General features: G+C 43.0%; 1 protein-coding gene across 7 annotated transcripts in view; it reads right to left on the bottom strand.

Annotated features, from left to right (window-relative positions):
• Nucleotides 1-23,921, bottom strand: part of SEC31B (SEC31 homolog B, COPII coat complex component) — an 82,905-nt gene that overhangs the window by 16,169 nt on the left and 42,815 nt on the right. For all 7 annotated transcript variants that reach the window (XM_073685751.1, XM_073685750.1, XM_073685749.1 and 4 more), the window contains 6 exons: nt 18,259-18,437; nt 17,767-17,893; nt 16,021-16,166; nt 15,058-15,231; nt 10,529-10,687; nt 7,897-8,101 (listed from right to left, as the gene is read on the bottom strand). In XM_073685751.1, coding sequence (XP_073541852.1) covers nt 7,897-8,101; nt 10,529-10,687; nt 15,058-15,231; nt 16,021-16,166; nt 17,767-17,893; nt 18,259-18,437 — 990 coding nt within the window. The remainder of the gene's footprint in view (nt 1-7,896; nt 8,102-10,528; nt 10,688-15,057; nt 15,232-16,020; nt 16,167-17,766; nt 17,894-18,258; nt 18,438-23,921) is intronic.

Below are 23,921 nucleotides of genomic sequence, written 5' to 3' on the forward strand. Positions count from 1 at the left end.
CGTGACCTGATGTGATAACTTTGTCACAATTTCAGACTGTTCTGTCTAAGGTTCAGCTGAAGTGATGATTATAGAAATATGTATTATTATGGATTATGCTTATATAGCACCATTAATTCCACAACGCTTTACAAACATTATCGTCGCTGTCCCCATTGGGGCTCACAATCTACATTCCCCATCTGTACGTCTTTGGAGGGTGGGAGGAAACCAGAGAACCCGGAGGAAACCCATGCAAACATGGGGAGAACATACAAACTCCTTGCAGATGTTGTCCTTGGTGGGATTTGAACCCAGGACCCCAGTGCTGCAAGGCTGCAGTGCTAACCACTGAGCCACCGTGTGGCCCTAAATAGGCAGCGTGCATCCACGGCCGTCAAATTATGGTATGTTTGGGCACAATTTTGAAAAAATATAGAAAAGTTATGCATTTTTGCCACTTTTTTTTCTCAAATTGCTACAAAGTAGATTGTAGATTGAAAGCCCTCATGGGCAGAGTTCTCACTTCCATTGTACCCATCTGTTGCTTAACCATACCTAGTTAAAAAGTAACCAGCGTTTTAATTTTTAATTCATTTGTTCGCATGTAAATAAGCAACTTTATAATAGATCTTATAGTTAAGAGAAATTGCTTTTTTCACCTTCCATATTGATTTTTCACTATCAATTCAGAGGTAAAATCTATAAAATTTGTATTGAGAGAAGACAGACTTTCCCATTATTGAGATGAGATAGGAGATGACAGTTGATGCTTTTAAAATTCTATGGGCAAAGGAGGGAGGAGCTAGAGGACGACACAGACATTCTGCTGCAAGTTCTCCAGAAAGTTACAGCTCTCCATAGAACTTTACGAGCACCAACACAAATCTCCTCTCTCAGTATTGGGAAACCATGTTCACTGAAGACAGATTTTGTCAATACAGACTATTAATGAATGAAGAGTCCAGGAGGAGAAAGAAGCAGATTCCTTTAATAAGACGTATTATAAAGTTTCTTATTTTCCGGTGTACTATAGATTTATGAGAAAAAAGTAAAACGTTGGTTACTCTGTAAATTTGTTTGCACCTTGCTAAATGATAGCAATGTAATGCAAATGTGTTTTTGTGCGTACAGCACCTTGGAAATAAAAGGCATTATAAAATAAATAATATTGGGAAAAAAACTAAGTTTGATCTTTTTATGTAAACTTACTCTAAAGGCTCTTGCCAATGCACAGTAGTAAACCACCACTGATCAAAGTTTGCCAGTCGGCAGTTAATTAATAGCCTGTTTACACAAGCCCACTTCAGATCCGAAATGAGCTAGATCTGCAATAGATTGCTCAGTGCACATACACTGCTGAGAACAAGTCCTGGTTACACAGGGCAACGCACCGCCGAGAATAATACAAGTCCTGGTTACACAGGGCAATGCACCGCCGAGAACTATGTAAGTCCTGGTTACACAGGGCAATGCACCGCTGAGAACAATGCGAGTCCTGGTTACACAGGGCAATGCACCGCCGAGAACAATGTAAGTCCTGGTTACACAGGGCAATGCACCGCCGAGAACAACGCAAGTCCTGGTTACACAGGGCAATGCACCGCCGAGAACTATGTAAGTCCTGGTTACACAGGGCAATGCACCGCTGATAACAATGCGAGTCCTGGTTACACAGGGCAATGCACCGCCGAGAACAATGTTTGTCCTGGTTACACAGGACAATGCACCGCCGAGAACAACGTAAGTCCTGGTTACACAGGGCAATGCACAGCCAAGAAATTTGATGTACTTTGGGGTGATTGGCAGCCTGTTTACACTGTACATGAGTTCCTGAAAATTGGGCAGCAAGAATGCACCTCAAGTGTTCGCTTCATGCAACAAATAGTCAAGAATGGCATCACTTCAAAGTGGATGAGCTGTGGTTTACACCAGGGGATATACATTTTGTATTCAGTGTCCATATTCAGTAATGCTGGAGAATAAACCTAGATTTATGATCAACAGTGTCAACAAGATCATGTTCTGATCATGTGTTTGAAAAAAAAATAAAATACATTTTTCCTAGTTTGGTCATAAATTGCTATCCGTATTATATAAGGTAGCACACATAAATCCAAAGTCCTTCACAGGCAAATTAATAATTTTTTAGGGAATGTAGAAGGGATCTCTTCCTAGGATTACTTTTATTTTCATATAGAAAATCAAGGCAAAAGCAGGAAAAAGATGAAGGTGGCCAAAAGGAAAAATTGTTACAGCAAACCACCAGTACAAATAAAAACGTCTCCGTGCTATTAAATCCTCATGCACACCACCATTGAGAGTCTCTACTGTTACAGCTCAGCCTTTCTGCACCAGAAGTTATCACTGTCTGCCAGGTTAGGCCACATTACAGGGTTTTCCATCCCTTTATTTTAATTTTCGTAGAATCCCAATGAGTTATTAAATTAAAAAAAATAGCTGCAGCGGTCAGGTGCTGACAGGCAGGAAAAGAAGAGAGCAGCGGGTACCCGGCCAGCAGAACAGAGGAGCGGCGCGAGAGTATGTGAAATTTATTTTGTTTTATTGGATAGAAAACTGGGTCCATATGTAAATAAAACAAAACGGTGGAATATTTGCAGCAAATCTGTCCAATACATATTTTGGAAGTTTAAAAAAAATATAAAAACATCCACATGTACCTGAAAGTTTCTGCAAGACAAACGCATGCTGTGAAAATCTGCAGCACGCTCCTTATGTTGTGGACATGCAGGAGATTTTCCCCACGGATGTTGTCCCTTCATAACATAGGGGAGAAAATAGCAGCACTATCAGAATTTAACACATCCAGATTTTGAGGCAGAACTGCCATGGATTTGCATCCTCAGGGGACCAAAGGGTACATTTTCTCCTTATGGAGAGTGACATGCCAGGTCTGGCACGCCAGTATGAGGAGACGTAAACACCTTGCATGCTCCTCTGGGAAATTAAATATGGAAATTGTCTCTTCAGAGAGGAAGAGGACTTGAACTCTAGTGCCACCTATTGGAAGTAGCAATCCTACATGTCAATATTGACCCATTAACGAGCCTTGCAATATGAGTTAAGATAAGAGTCAAATCAGAATCTCAATTTGTAGACATGGTGTTTTGGGGTATTGCCCCTCATCAGTGCAAAGGATGAGATCTGATTTGGCTGGATGTGAGGCTAAGACTTCCGATAGGTGGCACCAGAATTCAAGTCCTCTTCTTCTGTGAAGTGACAATATGCACATTACGTGTGACTTTACCCAGACCGGCCGGCAGCTCCACTGTGTCTAGGACAGGGATGTCAAACTCAAAACACACAGAGGGCCAAAATTAAAAACTTGGACAAAGTCGCGGGCCAACCAGTATACAGTATAATGGGCTCCATACAGTTTTCTATACAAAATAAAGGGCCCCACATAGTCCTCCATACAGTATAATGAAATGAATGCGTTCTTCAATAGATTCAGCAATAAAGGTGCGGTAGCAGCAGGGAAGGGGGAGGAGGCCGGGGAACAACTAGCTAAATTAACAGGGGGTGAAATAGATAATTTCTCGGTCTCCAAAAATGACGTGAGGGACCAGTTTAGTAAGCTGGCCATTGGCAAAGCAGCAGGGCCTGACTGTCTCAGTCCACGTGTCCTCAGAGTGTGTGCAAATGAGTTGTGTACTGTCTTCCAGCATCTCTTTAACCAGAGCTTACAATCAAAGAGAGTACCAGTGCTATGGAAGACTTCCTGCCTGGTGCCGGTTCCCAAGACTACCTTCCCGGCTTCCCCGGGGGACTATAGACCGGTGGCCTTAACATCGCATGCGATGAAGTCCTTGGTGAGAATAGTACTTGCTCACTTGTGTCCGAGGGTGATGGCGCATACTGATGCTCTTCAGTTTGCGTACCGGCAGGGACTGGGGGTGGACGATGCTGTAGCGTCTCTGCTACAAACAGTACATTCCTTTTTGGACAATGATGGAACCACAGTGCGTGCTTTGTTCTTGGATTTCTCTAGTGCGTTCAACACATTACAGCCACTCTTACTGCGTGGAAAGTTGATTAAAATGGCGGTGGATGAGGGACTTGTGAATTGGATAATTGACTACCTGTCGGATAGGCCACAGTTTGTTAGGTGGGGGACGGTTACATCAGATAGTGTACTGAGCAGTGTCGGAGCCCCGCAGGGAACAGTGCTGTCGCCTTTCCTCTTTACATTGTACACAGCTGACTTTCAGTATAAATCAGACCGTTGTCACCTCCAGAAGTACTCGGATGACTCTGTGATAGTTGGCGGTATTGGGAAGGACCAGGATGAAGAGGAATATAGAAGGGTGGTTGCAGACTTTGTAGTATGGTGCCAGGCTAACCATCTAGAACTAAATGTTAAGAAAACCAGGGAGTTGGTGATGAGCTATGGAAGGTGCAAGAAGGTATGCCTACCTGTTACCATTGACGGTCAGGATGTGGAGATGGTGGACAGTTTCAAATATTTGGGGGTTTACCTGGATAGCAAGCTAGACTGGAAGTGCCACATGGAGAAGGTCTACAAGAAGGGGATGAGTAGATTGTACTTCCTAAGGAAGTTAAGGTCGTTTAATGTGTGTGGCAAAATGCTTGAGGTGTTCTACCAATCCATTGTGGCTAGTGCCACCTTTGCGGCAATAATTTGCTGGGGTAACAGTGTGCGTGTTGCTGACGCCAACAAGCTCAACAAACTTATCAAGAAGGCTAGCGCGACGGTGGGCCTACAGCTTGGGACTTTTGAAGAGGTGGTAGAGGATAGGATTAAGAAGAAGTGCAGAGCTATAATGGGCAACAACACACACCCGCTTTATGAACTGTTTGCGAAACAGAAGAGCACATTCAGCAATCGCCTAATACAACTAAGGTGTAAAAAGGAAAAATACAGGAAATCGTTTGTTCCAACAGCTATGGGGGTGTTTAACAAATGTCTGAAAGCAATGTCTAAAGCATTCCAAATGTTATGTTATCATATGTGTCATGTTCGAGATCTGTGTTCTGCTGCTGTGATACCGCAATTTCCTCCGGGATAAATAAAGTATATCTTATCTTATCTTATAATGGGTCCCACATAGCAGGGCAGTGGAGTCGGTAAGCCAAACCTCCGACTCAGACTCCTCAATGTCCATGACACAGACTCCGCGACTCCATCATAAATGGCTCATGTTTAAGTGATAAATTTACTGTAGCACAGATTCATCTCAGCTAAAAGTCTAGACCCTTAGATCAGGAATAGGTCAGACATTTATAGGACATTTCATAACTTTTCCAAATTCTTATAAAAAAAATGTACAGCATATACTGCATTGAACTACTGTACCCAATATATTATATATTTTAGGAGTCGGAGTAGGTCCATTTTATACCGACTCCACCAAAATGGGCTTCGACTCAGACTCTACAGCCCTGCCACATAGTCCTCCACACAGTATTAACGGGCCCCACATAGTCCTCCACACAGTATTAACGGGCCCCACATAGTCCTCCACACAGTATTAAAGGGCCCCACATAGTCCTCCACACAGTATTAACAGGACCCACATAGTCCTCCACACAGTATTAACAGGCCCCACATAGTCCTCCACACAGAATATTGGGCCCCACATAGTCCTCCATAAAGAATAATGGGCCCCACATAGTCCTCCATACAGAATATTGGGCCCCACATAGTCCTCCATACAGAATAATGGCCCCACATAGTCCTCCATACAGAATAATGGGCCCCACAATAGTCCTCCATACAGGATAATGGGCCCCACATAGTCCTCCATACAGAATAATGGGCCCCACAATAGTCCTCCATACAGAATAATGGGTCCCACAATAGTCCTCCATACAGGATAATGGGCCCCACATAGTCCTCCATACAGAATACACCATCCTCCCTTCTCTAACAGCAGTGAAATACTGTCTGTATGAATCTGTGCCGATGCTGCAGTAATCACAAGACTTTATAACAGACAAGGACAGCTTGTAATGGTCTATGTGAGTAAGGTAATCAAATTGTGTTAAAGGGGTATTCCCATCTCCAAGATCCTATCCCAATATGTAGTAGGTGTAATAATACTAATATTAGCAAATATCTCCAATTAGAATTGTAGTATAGTATTTTTGATTCGCTATGTCTCTTTCCTCATGCGCAGGCATCGCAGGACCTTAGGTATCCATGGTTAGGACCACTAGCAGCTAGCTAACTAACTGTGACTTTATCAGTGGACGGGCAGGGTAAGTGACGCGCTTCCAGCGCGGCGCTGTTAAATGCAGATGTCAGAAATTGACAGCGGCATTTAACATGTTAACAGCCGCGGGTGGATCGTGATCCACCCGCGGCTGTTGCGGGCACATGTCAGCAGTAATAATCAGCTGACATGTGCCCGGTTCAGTGCGGGCTCCGCGCCAGAGCCCTCACTGAACCGGGGGATTACAGTCTGTGCGTACTAATACGCCACAGGCTGTAAAGTGGTTAAAAAAACAACCTGAAAAATCACATTGTATGATTTTTACATAATTAAATTGCATTTTATTGCATGAAATAAGTATTTGATCACCTACCAACCAGCAAGAATTCTGGCTCTCACAGACTGGTTAGTTTTTCTTTAAAGAAGCCCACCTACTCTGACCAAAGAGCTGTCTAAGGACACCAGGGACAAAATTGTAGACCTGTACAAGGCTGGGATGAGTTACAGGACAATAGAAAACCTGGTGAGAAGGCAACAACTATTGGCACAATTATTAGAAAATGGAAGAAACACAAGATGGCTGTCTATCTTCCTCGGTATGGGGCTTCATGCAGGATCTCTCCTCGTGGGGTAAAAATGATTTTGAGAGAGGTCAGGAATCAGCCCAGAACTACATGGGAGGACCTGGTCAATGACCTGAAGAGAGCTGGGAGCACAGTCTCAAACATTACCGTCAGTAACACACTACACCGTCATGGATTAATATCCTGCAGGGCACGCAAGGCCCCCTTGCTCACGCCAGCACATGTCCAGGTCCATTTGAAGTTCGCCAATGACCATCTGGATGATCCAGAGAAGGCATAGGAGAAGGTCATGTGGTCAGAGGAGACCAAAATAGAAGTTTTTGGTATCAACTCCACTCGCCGTGTTTGGAGGAAGAAGTATGAGCACAATCCCAAGAACATCGTCCCAACCGTGAAGCATGGTGGGGGAAACATCATACTTTGGGGGTTCATTTCTACAAAGGAGACAGGACGACTGCACTGTATTGAAAGGAGGATGGGGTCATGTATTGTGAGATTTTGGCCAACAACCTCCTTCTCTCAGTAAGAGCATTGAAAATGGGTTGTGGCTGGGCCTTCCAGCATGAAAATGTCCTGAAACACACAGCCAGGGTAGCTAAGGAGTGGCTCCGTAAGAAGCATTTCAAGGTCCCGGAGTGGCCTAGCCAGTCTCCAGACCTGAACCCAATAGAAAATCTTTGGAAGGAGCGACAGCCCAAAACCTGAAAGATCTGGAGAAGATCTCTATGGAGGAGTGGGCCAAAATCCCTGCAGCAGTGTGTGCAAATTTGGTCAAGAACTATAGGAAACATCTGATCTCTGTAATTGCAAACAAAGGTTTCTGTACCAAATATTAAGCACTGCTTTTCTATTGCATCAAATACTTATTTCATGCAATAAAATGCAAATTAATTAGGTAAAATTCTTACAATGAGATTTTCTGGATTTTTGTAAGATTCTGTCTCTTACAGGTAAAGCGTACCTACGATAAAAATTACAGCTCTCTCCATTCTATGTGGGTGGGAAAACTTGCAAAATCGTCAGTGTATCAAATACTTATTTTCCCCACTGTATATCACACACACACACGCTCAATAACCTAATACAACAATAAGTTACTTGGTATAGTTTCATCTTTTTGCGGTCACTGCACTCACCTGGCACAGCTGACGGGGGCTGTGATCCTGGATAAGGCTGCCAGCCTCCATATCTGTGATGGATAGTAGAAGACTGGCCAGAGGAAGGTTGGAATGGGATGGATGGAGGGGGCGGCACTGTAGCGGGCATTGGCTGAGGTATGAATGGTGAAGGCACTGAAGGCGGGGGTGGAAGTACAGTGCTAATTGGAGTTTGGGATAAAGCCTACAAATATTAAAAATAATAATAGTCAATGTTATTCTGAAAAAAAAAAAACATACATACATACATACATAATCTCCAAAACTCTGTGCCTTATTTAATTTTATTTACATTATTTTTGAGCATTTTGGAGCAGACTTTTCTTGTGCTTTTAGGTCAGAAGAGATGTATGTCTTGGATATTGGGCACGGAGACCTTCAGTGCTTAGTATGCACTTTGCATACAACGTGAAACCTGCAGAGTTTGTCCCCCCTGCCTCCTCAGGAATCTGGTGACAGCTTCTTCTTTCTGCCCAGGCCAGATAGTGTAATCATTGATCCCATATTCTGAGACTGCAGTAATCATTAAAAGTGGCATTTCTCAGTTGAATTGGGAGAAAAGGCTTGTTATATTATTTGTGTTGCGGTATATAAGTTGTTCTTGGTTGGTTGGTTAATTGCAAACGGCAAAAAGTTTTCTAAATAATGCAAATTAAACCTAATGTGCAATGTGGCTTAAATAATTTTGCAACTTTATATACAATAGAAGTGTATATAGTGCATACAGCCCTGGGCAAAAGTTTTAGACAAGTGAGGAAAAAATGCTGCATAGTAAAAATTCTTTAAAAAAAAATATATAGAGGTGTCAATATTAATCAATTAACAAAATACAAAGTGAATGTCATAAAAGAGAAATCTGAAATCAATATGTGGTGTGATCACTAGTTGCCTTCAAAACAGCATCAATTATGATGTCCACATCATCAAGTCTGTGTGGGGTTGCATGAAGAAAGAAAAGGATTTGCACAAGCGACATCCACAGAAGATCTGTGGTTAGTTCTCCAAGATGTTTGGAACAACCTCCTTCCCCAGATACTTCAAAAACAGTGTACAAGTGTACCTAGAAGAATTGATGCTATTTAGAAGGAATCGGCTGGTCACACCAAATACTGATTTGATTTTGATTTCTCTTCTGTTCATTCACTTTGCATTTAGTTAACTGATAAAAATTAACCATTGACACTTCTATTTTTTAAAGCATTCTTACTCTGCAGCATTTGTTCAAACCTGCCTAAAAACTTTGTACAGTACTGTACAGATATATACATACGCTGTGTATTTATTACCTATTGTTTTATATTTTATGCAGAAAAAAAGTGTATTAGGTTTCAGCAAATAAAGGATATTCTTGTTACAACACCGTAACGATGATCATATTGACCCTACTGTATTAAACAGCAGCAAGCAGAGATATGGAAAACGGTAGAATTGATAAGGGAAGAAATAGTATATACACAATTAGTCATTATATAGACAGAGTAAAGGCCCTGTCACACATAACGAGATCGCTAGCGAGATCGTTATTGCGTCATGGTTTTGGGATCGCTGGGGAGATGTCAAACATGCAGAACTTTCCAACGATCTCGGCCGCCCCAGCGATCTAACCAACGATCTCGGCGGTCGTTGGGACGCTTTCACACAGCAGCTATTTCAACGATCCACACCTTGATAGGAACTGTACTGTGTCAGAAAGGCATGCATAAAATTACTTCTCCGCGCCCCCCTCATCTCCAATTGGTGGGCGCTACTACGTTCTGATTGGGTGGCCATGGTTTAACACTGCGCCTCCGGTCAGATGGGATCTCTACATTAAAAATGGAAACTCATTTGAGACCCTAAACAATACCTACGTCGCTAAAGATGCCTGATTTCTTCAAAGTGGAGTCACAGCCGGAGAACGCTGGTGGGATCTAAAAAAACAAGGACGCAGTAGTGACCACCAATCGGGGACGAGGAGCGCAGAAAAGTCCAATTTATGCACGCCTACGTGTCTCAGTTCTCAATCGCTAACGAGGTCGTTGATAAGGTGTCAAATACAGCGATGCACACTGCCCATCGGGAGAGCAACGACCCAGGAATGGTCCAGGAAGCTTTGTAACGATCAGCGATCTCACAGCAGGGGCCTGATCGTTGCTGCCTGTCAGACATAACGAGATCGCTAGTGAGATCGTTATTGCGTCACCAAAACCGTGACTCATTAGCGATCTCGTTATGTGTGACGGGGCCTTAAGCTTTAGTTGCTGAATCTATGCATTTACAGTTGTAGACAGAAACAATAAAAACAAAAATAAAATATAATTTTGTGTAATCCAATAAAAAGGACTTGAGTTTAATTTCTAAATTTCGCTTTCTCAGAACGCTACGTGAGGTTTTCAAGGCCTAATTAGCTGTACAAGTACTTTGGATGCAAGTTCATACTATATATGAAACGTCTCAGTAAGAAAAATGGGTGAAGCGTGACGTGGCCTGTACTGCCACCTGCTGCAGGAATCGTTGTAGCACAATTAGTTTTTTATACTTTTTTTCATGCCCTACTTCACTTACGGCTTTAAAAAAATAAATAAAAATGAACATCTATGGTATAAGGATTCAGATGGGATCCCACACAAACCTGTTTGCTTCCTTCTTTATAGGAGAAGCCTTCCGATGCTCTAATTGGTTTGACTGTAGGTGATGGATAGCTACTGGATGTCTTTGAAGGGTATCGCTGCCCATTTGCAGCCTGTCCCTGAGCATTCAATAAACGATCTCGTAGTTCACGCACCGAACTCTGAAACGATAAACGTATGAGAAAATGTAAGATTGCTAAACAGCAGCAATTGTAAAGAACGTCCTTTGCGACCCAAATCCTTTGAGCCACCTTGGGAATAAGGGATTATCACAAGTAAGGGGTCTTCCCACCATCGTAAGTAATGGCATATCGCTAGGATTAAGTGGCTCGGACCTCCAGCAATAAGTAGAATGGAGTATGGTGGTGGGGGGTACAGTGCTATTTTCCAGACCACCTATTGTGCTGGGAACGGTACTTGAGTACATCATCAACTATGCTTTGAAGTACAGTTAAAATACATGTGACACTTTTTTGGCTTCTGGCCATTATATGTCTACAGGCACATTGATATAGATTGATATTGTTTGCTTTACACTAAAGTGCATTTATTAAAGAAAGATTAGTATGAAGACAAACAATTGGAATGGAGTCACAATAGAGCAACGACTATGGGCCGGCCCTATGATATGTCTGTATACCTTGGATTAAAATAAAATCACAGCATGCAGCATTGGATGACATATCACACAACTTGCCTTCAATATTATGGAGCCATAGCAACTCTAAGTGCTACGGTTTTGCCGTTCGAACACTTCAATTCTACCAAACTGATGGTACCTTCATTCCTCTTCCTGGTATGTATGGCCCCCCTTATCCCTGTATGTATGGGCACCCTTCATCCCTGTATGTATGGCCCCCCTCATGCCTCATCCCTGTATATATGGCCCCCCTCATCCTGGTATGCTTGGCACCCCCTGATCCCTGTCACGCTGCACAGAAAAAACAATAAATTGAGTAAATAATAATCCTGCAGCCATGGTAAGGGGAACTAGACATTGTAGGCCAGTGACTAATTAAAGGAGATCTATCACAAGTTTTCACAATACAAACTAAATACATTATTAAATAAATCTTAAACCTGATGATGTTTACTGTATTTTTCGGACTATAAAAAGCAATTTTTTTCGCTAAAATTTTGGAGGAGAATGGGGGGTGCGTATTATAGACCAATATACAGTACAGACCAAAAGTTTGGACACACCTTCTCATTTAAAGATTTTTCTGTATTTTCTTGACTATGAAAATTGTACATTCACACTGAAGGCATTAAACTATAAATTAACACATGTGGAATTATATACTTAACAAAAAAGTGTGAAACAACTGAAAATATGTCTTATGTTCTAGGTTCTTCAAAGTAGCCACCTTTTGCTTTGATGACTGCTTTGCATACTCTTGGCATTCTCTTGATGAGCTTCAAGAGGTAGTCACCGGAAATGGTCTTCCAACAATCTTGAAGGAGTTCCCAGAGATGCTTAGCACTTGTTGGCCCTTTTGCCTTCACTCTGCGGTCCAGCTCACCCCAAACCATCTCGACTGGGTTCAGGTCTGGTGACTGTGGAGGCCAGGTCATCTGGCGTAGCACCCCATCACTCTCCTTCTTGGTCAAATAGCCCTTACACAGCCTGGAGGTGTGTTTGGGGTCATTGTCCTGTTGAAAAATAAATGATGGTCCAACTAAACGCAAACTGGATGGAATAGCATGCCGCTGCAAGATGCTATGGTAGCCATGCTGGTTCAGTATGCCTTCAATTTTGAATAAATCCCCAACAGTGTCACCAGCAAAGCACCCCCACACCATCACACCTCCTCCTCCATGCTTCACGGTGGGAACCAGGCATGTAGAGTCCATCCGTTCACCTTTTCTGCGTCGCACCAAGACACGGTGGTTGGAACCAAAGATCTCAAATTTGGACTCATCAGACCAAAGCACAGATTTCCACTGGTCTAATGTCCATTCCTTGTGTTCTTTAGCCCAAACAAGTTTCTTCTGCTTGTTGCCTGTCCTTAGCAGTGGTTTCCTAGCAGCTATTTTACCATGAAGGCCTGCTGCACAAAGTCTCCTCTTAACAGTTGTTGAAGAGATGTGTCTGCTGCTAGAACTCTGTGTGGCATTGACCTGGTCTCTAATCTGAGCTGCTGTTAACCTGCGATTTCTGAGACTGGTGACTCGGATAAACTTATCCTCAGAAGCAGAGGTGACTCTTGGTCTTCCTTTCCTGGGGCGGTCCTCAGGTGAGACAGTTTCTTTGTAGCGCTTGATGGTTTTTGCAACTGGTTTGCCCAATTTTTCGGACTGACTGACCTTCATTTCTTAAAGCAATGATGGCCACTCGTTTTTATGCTTTTTTCTTGCCATAATACAAATTCTAACAGTCTATTCAGTAGGACTATCAGCTGTGTATCCACCTGACTTCTGCACAACACAACTGATGATCCCACCCCATTTATAAGGCAAGAAATCCCACTTATTAAACCTGACAGGGCACACCTGTGAAGTGAAAACCATTTCCGGTGACTACCTCTTGAAGCTCATCAAGACAATGCCAAGAGTGTGCAAAGTCATGAAAATACAGAAAAATCTTTAAATGAGATGGTGTGTCCAAACTTTCGGTCTGTACTGTACATAGATACTGTGGCTGTGGGTGGTTGGGGATGTAAGGGAAGAGACAGTGGCGGAGTAGCGGTGCACAGGAGGCAGCAGTCGCCTGCTGCAGCCTACACTGTGCCCGCTACTAAAGAAAATGAATATTCACAACTCCCCATGCCCATGGGTGTGGTGAATATTCATGGCCTTTAATAGCAGGCACACTGACCGTCAAGCGCAGCAGAAGCCGCGCTGCGGCTACAGCGTGCGCGCTATTAGGGAGAATGAATGGTCACTGCTCCCCATGCAGTCCCGGCGTGGGAAGCAGTGACTATTCCGGCACAGAGCGGAACACAGCGCTGGAGGAGAGAGGAGGTGAGTATAATTGTTTGGGTTTTTTTCTGTGCAGCGTGACGGGGATCAGAGGGTGGCAAGCATACCAGAGGGGGCCATATATACAGGGATGAGGCATGAGTTGGGCCATACATACCAGGAAGAGGGATGAAGGTACCATACATACCAGGAAGAGGAATGAAGGTACCATACATACCAGGAAGAGGGATGAAGGTACCATACATACCAGGAAGAGGGATGAAGGTACCATACACACCAGGAAGAGGGATGAAGGTACCATACACACCAGGAAGAGGGATGAAGTTACCATACACACCAGGAAGAGGGATGAAGGTACCATACACACCAGGAAGAGGGATGAAGGTACCATACACACCAGGAAGAGGGATGAAGTTACCATGCATACCAGGATGGGGATGAGGGGTGCCATGCATACCAGGATGGGGATGAGGGGTGCCATGCATACCAGGATGGGGATGAGGGGTGCCATGCATACCAGGATGTGGATGAGGGGTGCCATGCATACCAGGATGGGGATGAGGGGTGCCATGCATACCAGGATGGGGATGAGGGGTGCCATGCATACCAGGATGGGGATGAGGGGTGCCATGCATACCAGGATGGGGATGAGGGGTGCCATGCATACCAGGATGGGGATGAGGGGTGCCATGCATATCAGGATGGGGATGAGGGCCACGTATAACAGGAAGGAGGGGGCCATATATACAAGGATTGGGGATGTTAACAGAATTGGGGGACATTACCCCTATAACAGTGTCAGCAGCAGACCCCCTCCCCCTTAACAGGGCATCATGGCCACATTTTTTGCTTACATTTTTTTTCTATGTTCCTGCTCTAAAACCTAGGTGCATCTTATAGTCCAAAAAATAAGGTAATTTAAAAATCCATATTAGCATGAATGTAAAATTCATTGTAAAAACTTAGGCTCAATCATCACCCACCTAGCTTGAATGACAGCTCCTCAGTGGCCCCTCTCCCTGCTGATGCTGAGTTCTCTGGAGACAGATCTCCAGTGTGTATACACGGGGAGAGACCTGTCAATCAACTAGAGCAGTGTGGGGAGAAGCCAACCAGAGCTGTGCGGGGAGAAGCCAACTAGAGCAGTACGGGAAGAAGCCAACCAGAGCTGCGCTGAACTAGTCTCATCTCTCCTTATAGCCTCCAGCGGATTCTTCAAATTATTTTCTCTTTTAAAGCACGTGGAGCACTTCAGAAAAGAAAAAAACAATGTGGCTGCAATGACACAGCTAGGCTCTGATCCATGCAGCCGGTGGTTTAGGCAGCAGGAATAGACTGACAGGTTCTCTTTAAGTAATGCCTGTTATGTACAATAGTGCAGGAAACAAAATCAACATATAGTGATTAAGGGGATGTTTCACAACAAGAAATCCTTTAGTATACAGAATCTGTGGCCAGCCAATGCAAGTGATAACCTGTTAGAGGCTCTCCAAGCAGGGGACCCCCAATATTATGTCCACAGGAGTTCTCCTGGTAGAACAACAATTGTAACATGATGAAAAAATTAACAATCTATTCACCAAGTCATCCATATAAGATATTAACATACCTCCTCCGTGTCACTGGGCAAGTAGCTCATGGCAGCAGGAAGGTTCCCCTGAGATGCCAGAAGACTGGCATATTGTGCGACCTTCTCTGCCAACACAGGCCCTTGTGGTGGCAGTACAGACCCTCTGAGGAGCTCAATAGATTTCTTTAGTACCATGGCCTTCTCCACTAGATCCTACAAAAAGAAGCAGCAGGCAGAGAATTAAGTGATCAAAAATGTCACTTCTTCATTTTAATAGCTGTGTTATCTTACCAGCAGAATAACCAGAGTGACTTTAGATTTAATTCCTCTTTTTATATTCATTATTGTTTAATTAAATGTCAATAGGTTTTCGCGAAAGCTGAAATTAGCAATTTGGCCTGTATTAAATCTACTCGATTCAATCAGCTACACACATTTATACCAAGGGGCATTATTTTCTGCAGAAACTTCATTTCGGTGCTGTGCACACAGGCAAGTGGTCAATATTAAAAGTTTCTTAAAAATGAACTTCGGGGCCAAGGTGTGTCCAATGGGGTCTCTCATTAACCCTTATAATTCTCAAAAGCCCAAAATGTCCATGCATCAAATTTCATGCCTGAAATTTCCTTGACGAGGGTGTGCCCCGTAAACAAATCAGTAGGTGTGTGTTGGATTTGCTCCCAGAAGCGTCTCCATCTGAACTTGATTGAGAAATACTGCATAAAGCCAACATGAGCACTTTGGGTGAATGTCTATTGTAAATGAGCTTTGTTGTCAAATTTTTTGAATGATGTACAATACGGATGTCATTCATTATGTACAGAAGGTATAAAAAAAAAAGCGAAACTTCATATGTGGACATCACACCACAGGCACGCGATCAAACTAGCGGCACATACGGGTATGTGCCCATGCCTTTACGCCACATCTCCAGATAAAACCATTACTGTATCCTCACATAAACAAATGTTAATTCTGACAACTAAAAGCCAGTTCTCTTACCTGTAGTGCAAGAGGTGTTGAGGTTTCATGGCTTCGGACCCAGCACTCCGTCAGCCGGTCCACATTACCCGAGGATATGTAGCACAAGCAAGCTTGCGAGGACATCTTCCCTTCTCCTTCTGACTCCAAGCGGTTTCCAAGAGCATCTATAAGCAAAGAATTGACATAGTTCATAGACTCGGCACAAGTTCACATCTTTGGAAACTTAAATTTTACTGTGACTTGCGCACGGCAAAGCATACCAAGTTTTCAGTTGGAATAATGGTTATAAAATGCTCCGGTGTCTAGACATTGCTGTTATATATTTGCTATATTTGATCTGTTCTTTCTACTCTTAGACCATCTACTAATGTGTCCAGTGCTGGTGGTCACACATGCCTCAACACTTGGATCACAGGCATGGAACGGTTCCTGGAGACTTGACAATAAAACGTGGAAGAGGAGGTTGATGTAAGTGGACGTCACGAAAGGCATTCAAAAGAAAGCAGGGGGCGCCGTAATAAGAATATTAAAGGGGTTATCAGACACAGTCCAGAGCTGTCATTTTCGCATCAGAGTCATGTGCTGACACCTGTGGATCATGCACACCTGTCAGAAAAGTGAGAGTTGCTTGGGACGGTAATAGTCACTGCTGCTTTCTTTGCTCTAACCACCTAAATAACCATTTCATCCAAGGCTGAGGAGTCTGAGTCGGTATAAACTGGACAGACTCAGACTCCTAAAATATATAATTAACTTGATGGTGGCCCGATTCTAACGGCAACCGCGACCAATCAGCAGAGCGGTGTTTAAATTTGGCGCCAATAATGCAGATTGGTCGTGACTGCCGGCCGCGACCAATCAGCAGAGGGGTGTTTAAATTTGGCGCCAATATCGCTGATTGGTCGCCGCCGGCAACCGCCGCTCCCAGGTCCTCCCTTGACACCCTAGCCGCATGGAGGTCAGCGGCGGCGCCGCCGCCGGTCGGGATACTTCTGCTGCTAGCGGCCGGGAGATGAGCGCCTCATCTCCCGGCTGCATCGCCGCTGACCTCCGTCCTGCAGATGAGCCGCTAACGGCCGCCATCTTTTTCTCAAATCCCGCGTCGCTGATTGGACACGGCCGGACCAATGAGCGACGCGGGATTTCCTGGACAGACAGACAGACGGGATAAGACGATTATATATATAGATTAGGTACAGTAGTACAATGCAGGATGTGCTCAATATTTTTTCATGAGAATTTGGGAAAGTTATGAAATGCCCTATAAATGTCTGTTCTGTTCCTGATCTAAGGATCTCGGTTTTAGTTGAGATGAATCTGTGCTGCACTTTATGTACACGCTCAGTAGTGACCAGTGCTGTGGAGCTGGGAGTCAGGGAAATTGAGGAGTCGGAGGTTTGGCTTACTGACTCCACAGCCCAGATTTCATCATAGAATAGCCCCAATAAGCTTTCAAGGATGAAGGTATAGTAAAGATGACTTCTTCCCTACACTGCAGAGATAACTAGCACACTAGAAATGACATCTGGAGAAGCCAGTAAAGAGGTGACAACCATTATGGCTGCACTTCTTGTCACCTTTACTAATGTAGCTGCCACAAAAAAAAAAATAGAAAAAAAAAGTCCAATATATCAGTATGTTAATTGGATATGATGATGCATCTCATCCTCACAGTAATAACTTATTAATATTTGGCCAGTTTTAGATTTTAGAAAGTTCAATGCAGGCAAAGCAATGAAGAACTGCAGCAATCCCGCCGCTTACCACAAAGCTCAGCATATTCTTCTGGCTTGGAATATGTCAGCAGTAAAGCTAATGCTTCTCTCCAGCTCTGCAGGTTACAGCTGAGAACCACATCCTTCCACTTGTGCTGGACTACTGACGAGAGGAGCTGCGGACAGACAAGACCGCATTATGTAAGTCAGCCTTTCCTTAATAATTCTGCATAATATGGAGTAGTTATTACTAGGGTAACGTTACTGCGACTAAAGAGCAAAACTCCGATTAGGATACATTGCATCTCTCCCACTTGATTATGTAGAACCCACAAATAAAAGACCATCAGTAACTGGGACTCTACTTCTCCTGCATGGAGGCGGCTATCTAGCATTTTTGTCATCCAGTTAGGACTTAGATATCATCTGCTGTCAGTTACATATAGAAGCCTTTGGGCTTTGTGGCATGTGATGACAGGAGCGAACATTAATTCACTGCAGGAATGTTATTATCTATTATAAGGCGAGATAGTCTACTTACTGTAGTGATCTTATTCTTCTGACGAGCAAAGTACCATTGCTGGGTCTCTCTCAGCAAATCCTCCCCTCCAGCATTAGCCAATATGATGGCATCAGCGTAACGACCATCCTTCAAGCACAAGTCCACAGCGGCCTCAAAATTTCCCAATAACAGTGCGTGAGTTATCAGGCCATCGGTGTCTGAAAGAGTAACAGAATAGAATGCAGCTGAAAGAAAGACGTGATTATAAAGAACTTTCCAAATATAGTGAAAGGGAATCTGTCAGCAGGTTTTTGCCATTTAATCTGAGAGCAGCAAAATGTAGGCGTTGAGACCCTGATTCCAGGGATTATCACTGCCTGACTAGGTCTCATGTGCACAGCAGTCAGGCTAATCTGTGTAACCCCCGCCCCCACCACTCATTTGCAGCTTCCTGTACACTGTGCCACAATGCCAAACAGCAATTTGATCAAAGCTACATCTACAGCAGAGATTCTGTCAAAGCTATGTCAAAACTACAGCAAGCAGCCCAGTAAGTGACACGCTGCTATCAGATTCCATAGCAAAAACCTGCTGACGGATTCACTTTAACCCCTTTACAACCCAAGGTGGTTTGCACGTTAATGACCAGGCCAATTTTTACAATTCTGACCACTGTCACTTTATGAGGTAATTACTCTGGAACGCTTCAACGGATCCCCCTGATTCTGAGACTGTTTTTTCGTAACATATTGTACTTCATGATAGTGGTAAAATTTCTTCGATATCACTTGCGTTTATTTGTGAAAAAAAACTGAAATTTGGCAAAAATATTGAAAATTTTGCAATTTTCAAAATTTTTATTTTTATGCCCTTAAATCATTTCCCACATGTCTACTTTACATCAGCACAATTTTGGAACCAAATTTATTTTTTTTTCATAAAGCCATAAGGGTTAAAAGTTGACCAGCGATTACTCATTTTTCCAACAAAATTTACAAAATCATTTTTTTATTTTTTTTATTTTTTTATTTAGGGACCACATCACATTTGAAGTCACTTTGAGGGGTCCTTATGGCAGAAAATACCCCAAAGTGACACCATTCTAAAAACTGCACCCCTCAAGGTGCTCAAAACCACAATCAACAACTTTATTAACCCTTAAGGTGCTTCACAGGAATTTTTGGAATGTGGAAGAAAAAAAAATGAACATTTAACTTTTTTCACAAAAATGTTACTTTAGACTCAATTTTTTTTTATTTTCGCAGGGGTAACAGGAAAAAAATGGACCCCAAAATTTGTTGTGGAATTTCCCCTGAGCACGCAGATACCCCATATGTGGGAAAAAAAAACACTGTTTGGGCGCACGACAGGGCTCGGAAGGGAAGGAGCTTTGAATGTAATGAATTTGACTTTTTGAATGTAAAATTTGCTTGAATAATTAGCGGACGCCATGTTGCGTTTGGAGAGCCCCTGACGTGTCTAAACAGTGGAAACCCCCCCACAAGTGACCCCATTTTGGAAACTAGACCTCCCCAGGGAACTTATCTAGATGTGTGGTGAGCACCCTGAACCCCCAAGTGCTTCACAGAAGTTTATAACATGGAGCCGTGGAAATAAAAAAAAATCAAACTTTTTCCACAAAAATTATGTTTTAGCCCCAATTTTTTTTATTTTCACAAGGGTAAGAGGAGAAAATGGACCCCAAAAACTTTTGTGCAATTTCTCCTGAGCACGCCTATACATATGTGAGGAAAATACAGTGTTTGGGTGCACGGCAGAGTTCAGAAGGGAAGGAGCTCTGTGTGACTTTTTGAACGCAAAATTGGCTGGAATCGAGAGCGGACGCCATGTCGCGTTTGGAGAGCCCCTGATACATCTAAATAGTGGAAACCCCCCACAAGTGACCCCATTTTGGAAACTAGACCCCTCAAGGATTTTATCAAGGGGTATAGTGAACATTTTGAATCCAGAGGTACGACACAGAATTTGATAACATTAGGTCATCATATTGAATAAGTTGTCATTACTGTTGAGCGCAAGTGCTCGCTACTTGAGTGTGCATCGGGTACTCAGGTATGCACCATGTATAGTGCATGCTCGAGTGACATGCTCAAGTCCCCGCCCGCATGTTTCACGGTTATTAGACACCCAAAAAAAAACATGGGGGGATTGCTCGTGCATGGCAGGCAATCCCCGCGAGGTTTTTTTGCCCACAAAGCATATGGGGCTGAGACTCGAGCAAGTCACTCGAGCACCCACGATACCCAGTGCATACCAGAGCACCCGATGCAAACTCAAGTAGCGAGCACTTGCGCTCAACACTAGTCGCCATATCGTCATTTTTTTTTGGACTTTTGAAAAAAAATCCCAAACCAACCCTAGCCCCAACACAACCTTAAACCTAACCCAGTATTTTTTACGCCATTCCTCGTGCGGTATAAGTGATTAGACGACTTTATTCTTCGGGTCAGTGCGATTACAGCAATACCAGATTCATATTGTGTTTTTATGATTGACAGCTGTCACACACTAAAAGACACATTTTTTTTGTAAAATCTAGTTTTTGCATCGTCATATTTTGAGAGCTATAATTTTTCCATATTTTGGCCGACAGTCATGTGATGGCTTGTTTTTTGCGGGAGGAGTTTTTATTGGTGCCATTTTCAGGCACGTGACATTTTTTGATCGCTTTCTAGTATGATTTTTGGGAGTCAGAATAAACAAAAAACAACAATTCAGGAATTGTTTTTTTTTATTAATTTTTTTTATGCTGTTCCGCGTGTGGTAAAATTTATAAGGTAGCTTTATTCTTCGGGTCCGTACGTTTACAGCGGTACCACATTTATATCGTTTTTCTATGTTTTGGCGCTTTTACACAATAAAAGCTATTTTATACAAAAAAATATTTTTTTGCCTTGCTTTATCCTGAGAGCTATAACTTTTTTATTTTTCGGCTGATGGAGCTGTATGGTGGCTTGTTTTTTGCGGGACAAGATGATGTTTTCAGCGGTACCATTTTTATTTATATCCGTCTTTTTGATCGCGTGTTATTCTATTTTTTGTTTGGCGGTATGATAAAGCATTGGTTTTTGCTTTGTTTTTGTTTTTTTTTACGGTGTTCACTAAAGGGGTTAACTAGTGGGACAGTTTTATAGGCAAGGTCGTTCCGGACGCGGTGATACCAAATATGTGTACCTTTATTGTTTTTTTTTGTTTTTTTCATAATAATATTTATTGATGGGTACATTATATTTTTATTTGGGTCGTCATGGCAACATCCGGGAAGCCGCGGCAGACAGCGCTGGAGGCCAGAAGAGGAGGTGAGTATTGAGATCACCTCCCCTTGCCACCGCAATGCTGCGATTGACTTCGATCGCAACATTGTGGGGGTTAATGTGCCGGGAGCGGTGCGGGAACGCTCCCAGCACATAGCACCGGGTGTCAGCAGTGATAATCAGCTGACACCCGGCGGCGATAGCGCCCGCACAGCCTGTGTGCGTGCGCGATCGCAATGACGTATTAATACGGGTCAGGCTCTTAAAGCCCAGGGCGCAGACGAGTATTAATACGCCTTGGGCTTAAAAGGGGTTAAAGATGCACTCCCATGAACATTTGTATTGGATAAACCTATGTAAATGCATACATGTTATACACTATACAACTGTGTGTGTGTGTGTGTGTGTGTGTGTGTGTGTGTGTGTGTGTGTGTGTGTGTGTGTGTGTGTGTGTGTGTGTGTGTGTGTGCGCGTAATATATATTATATATATATACATATATATATACACATATATATATATACATACACACACACACACACACACACATATATGTGAGTCTATATCTATCTATCCATCAGCAAAGTACTGGAGGGAAGATGTGTAACACTGAAATTGTTAGCTCCAGATTTAAAGAGACAGTGTTCCTGTGTCTACCTTTATATGCAGCTGAGTGAGCCGATCTACCACAGTTGGTGCTAGAAGTGCAGGTAAGATCCCAAGGAAGGAAGCAAGTGTGATGGCTGTGGACAGACTGCATGTCCTGGGTGAAGGCGGCTTTAAAGATAGAACAGCAGTCAGACAAAATGGAGGAGCTAATCAAGCACCTGGTCCAGAGCCGGCAGCAGCAACAGCTGGCACAACAGGAGACAAGTAAGCTGCTGATGCAACAGCTTCAACAGCGCCAGCAACAGAGCCAACAACAGCAGCAGCAGATTTGTAAGTAACTCAAGGCAATTCGTGGCACAGAGGCAACTATGACCCCAATGTTAGCTGATGATTATTATACAGGGTGGTCCAAAAGTAGGTGGACAGAAAGTGTAATAAGGTTATGAAGGGGGAGATTTATCAAACATGGTGTAAAGTGAAACTGGCTCAATTGCTCTTAGCAACCAATCAGATTCCACTTTTTATTCCTCACAGACTCTTTGGAAAATGAAAGGTGGAATCTGATTGGTTGCTAAGGGCAACTGAGCCAGTTTCACAGATCTAGTTTTCACAGATAGATCTCCCCCAAATCTGTTTTCTTTTCAGATAATTCAGATAACACATAATGGCAAATAATTTTAAAAAATCCAAATCCAAAAAAAAGTCCACCAGAAGCGTTTCTTTGGAATTGGGAATTTCACGAGCTTCTATCATGCGAATCCTGAAAACTATTGGGTGGAAAGCTTATCGCCCACGTCTAATTCATGGTTTATTGGAGGATGATCCAGACAGGCGGCTGCAATTTAGTGAGATTATGCTTAACGAAATTGGAGAAAATCCAGTAATTTTAGATAACATTATGTGGAGTGATGAAGCTTCTTTCAAATTATCCGGCCATATTAACAGACATAATTGTATTTACTGGTATAATGAGAACATGCATTTAACATTAGAGCAACAACTAAATGAGCCTGGTGTCAATGTTTGGGGTGGTATTTCAAGTTTTGGTGTTTTAGGACCAATATTTTTTGATGGAACAGTCACAGGAGGTAAGTATCTCGAAATTCTAATGAATCAAGTTGTTCCCCAGTTACAGCAACTGCCTAATTCACATGACCTTTATTTCCAACAAGATGGGGCCCCTCCACATTATTCAAGAGTAGTCCGCGAGTATCTTGATGAAACATTTCCTAATAAATGGATTGACCGAAGAGGCCCACTTGATTGGCCTGCACGTTCACCAGACTTGACCCCCATGGATTTTTACTTTTGGGGAGTACTCAAGGACAAAGTTTATAGTCGAAAACCAAAAAGTGTCAGCGATTTGAAAAATTACATAAGAGATGCATTTCAAGAAATTAATACCCAAAGAGACTTGTGCAAAAAAGTTTGTCGAAGCGTAAGAGGCAGACTTCAAAGCTGTGCAAATTGTAATGGAAAACAGTTTGAGCACCTGCGTTGATAAAATTTAAGGGCTTTTGCATTATTGTTCAGAATAAAATTTAATTGTCAATGTTATGCTTGTGCTGCCATTCACCCCATCTGATCTAATACTGGAGATACCAGGAGTTTTAAAGTAAGAAGAGGCTTCTCACATTGTTGTCCAGCCTGTTTAAAACTGCTGACCACCCTGTCTATGTGATCTATTACTGGAGATACCAGGAGTTTTTAAGTAAGAAGAAGAGGCTGCTCACACTGCAGTCTACCTTGTCCCCTTCATCTTAAACTGGAAATACAAGGGTTTCTGAGGTAAGAAGTGCTCACACTGCTGTCCACCCG

The sequence above is a fragment of the Phyllobates terribilis genome, unplaced genomic scaffold (genome assembly GCF_046119375.1).
Source record: "Phyllobates terribilis strain yellow unplaced genomic scaffold, ASM4611937v1 Scaffold_5__5_contigs__length_657084704, whole genome shotgun sequence".
In the NCBI taxonomy this organism is placed as follows: Eukaryota; Metazoa; Chordata; class Amphibia; order Anura; family Dendrobatidae; genus Phyllobates; species Phyllobates terribilis.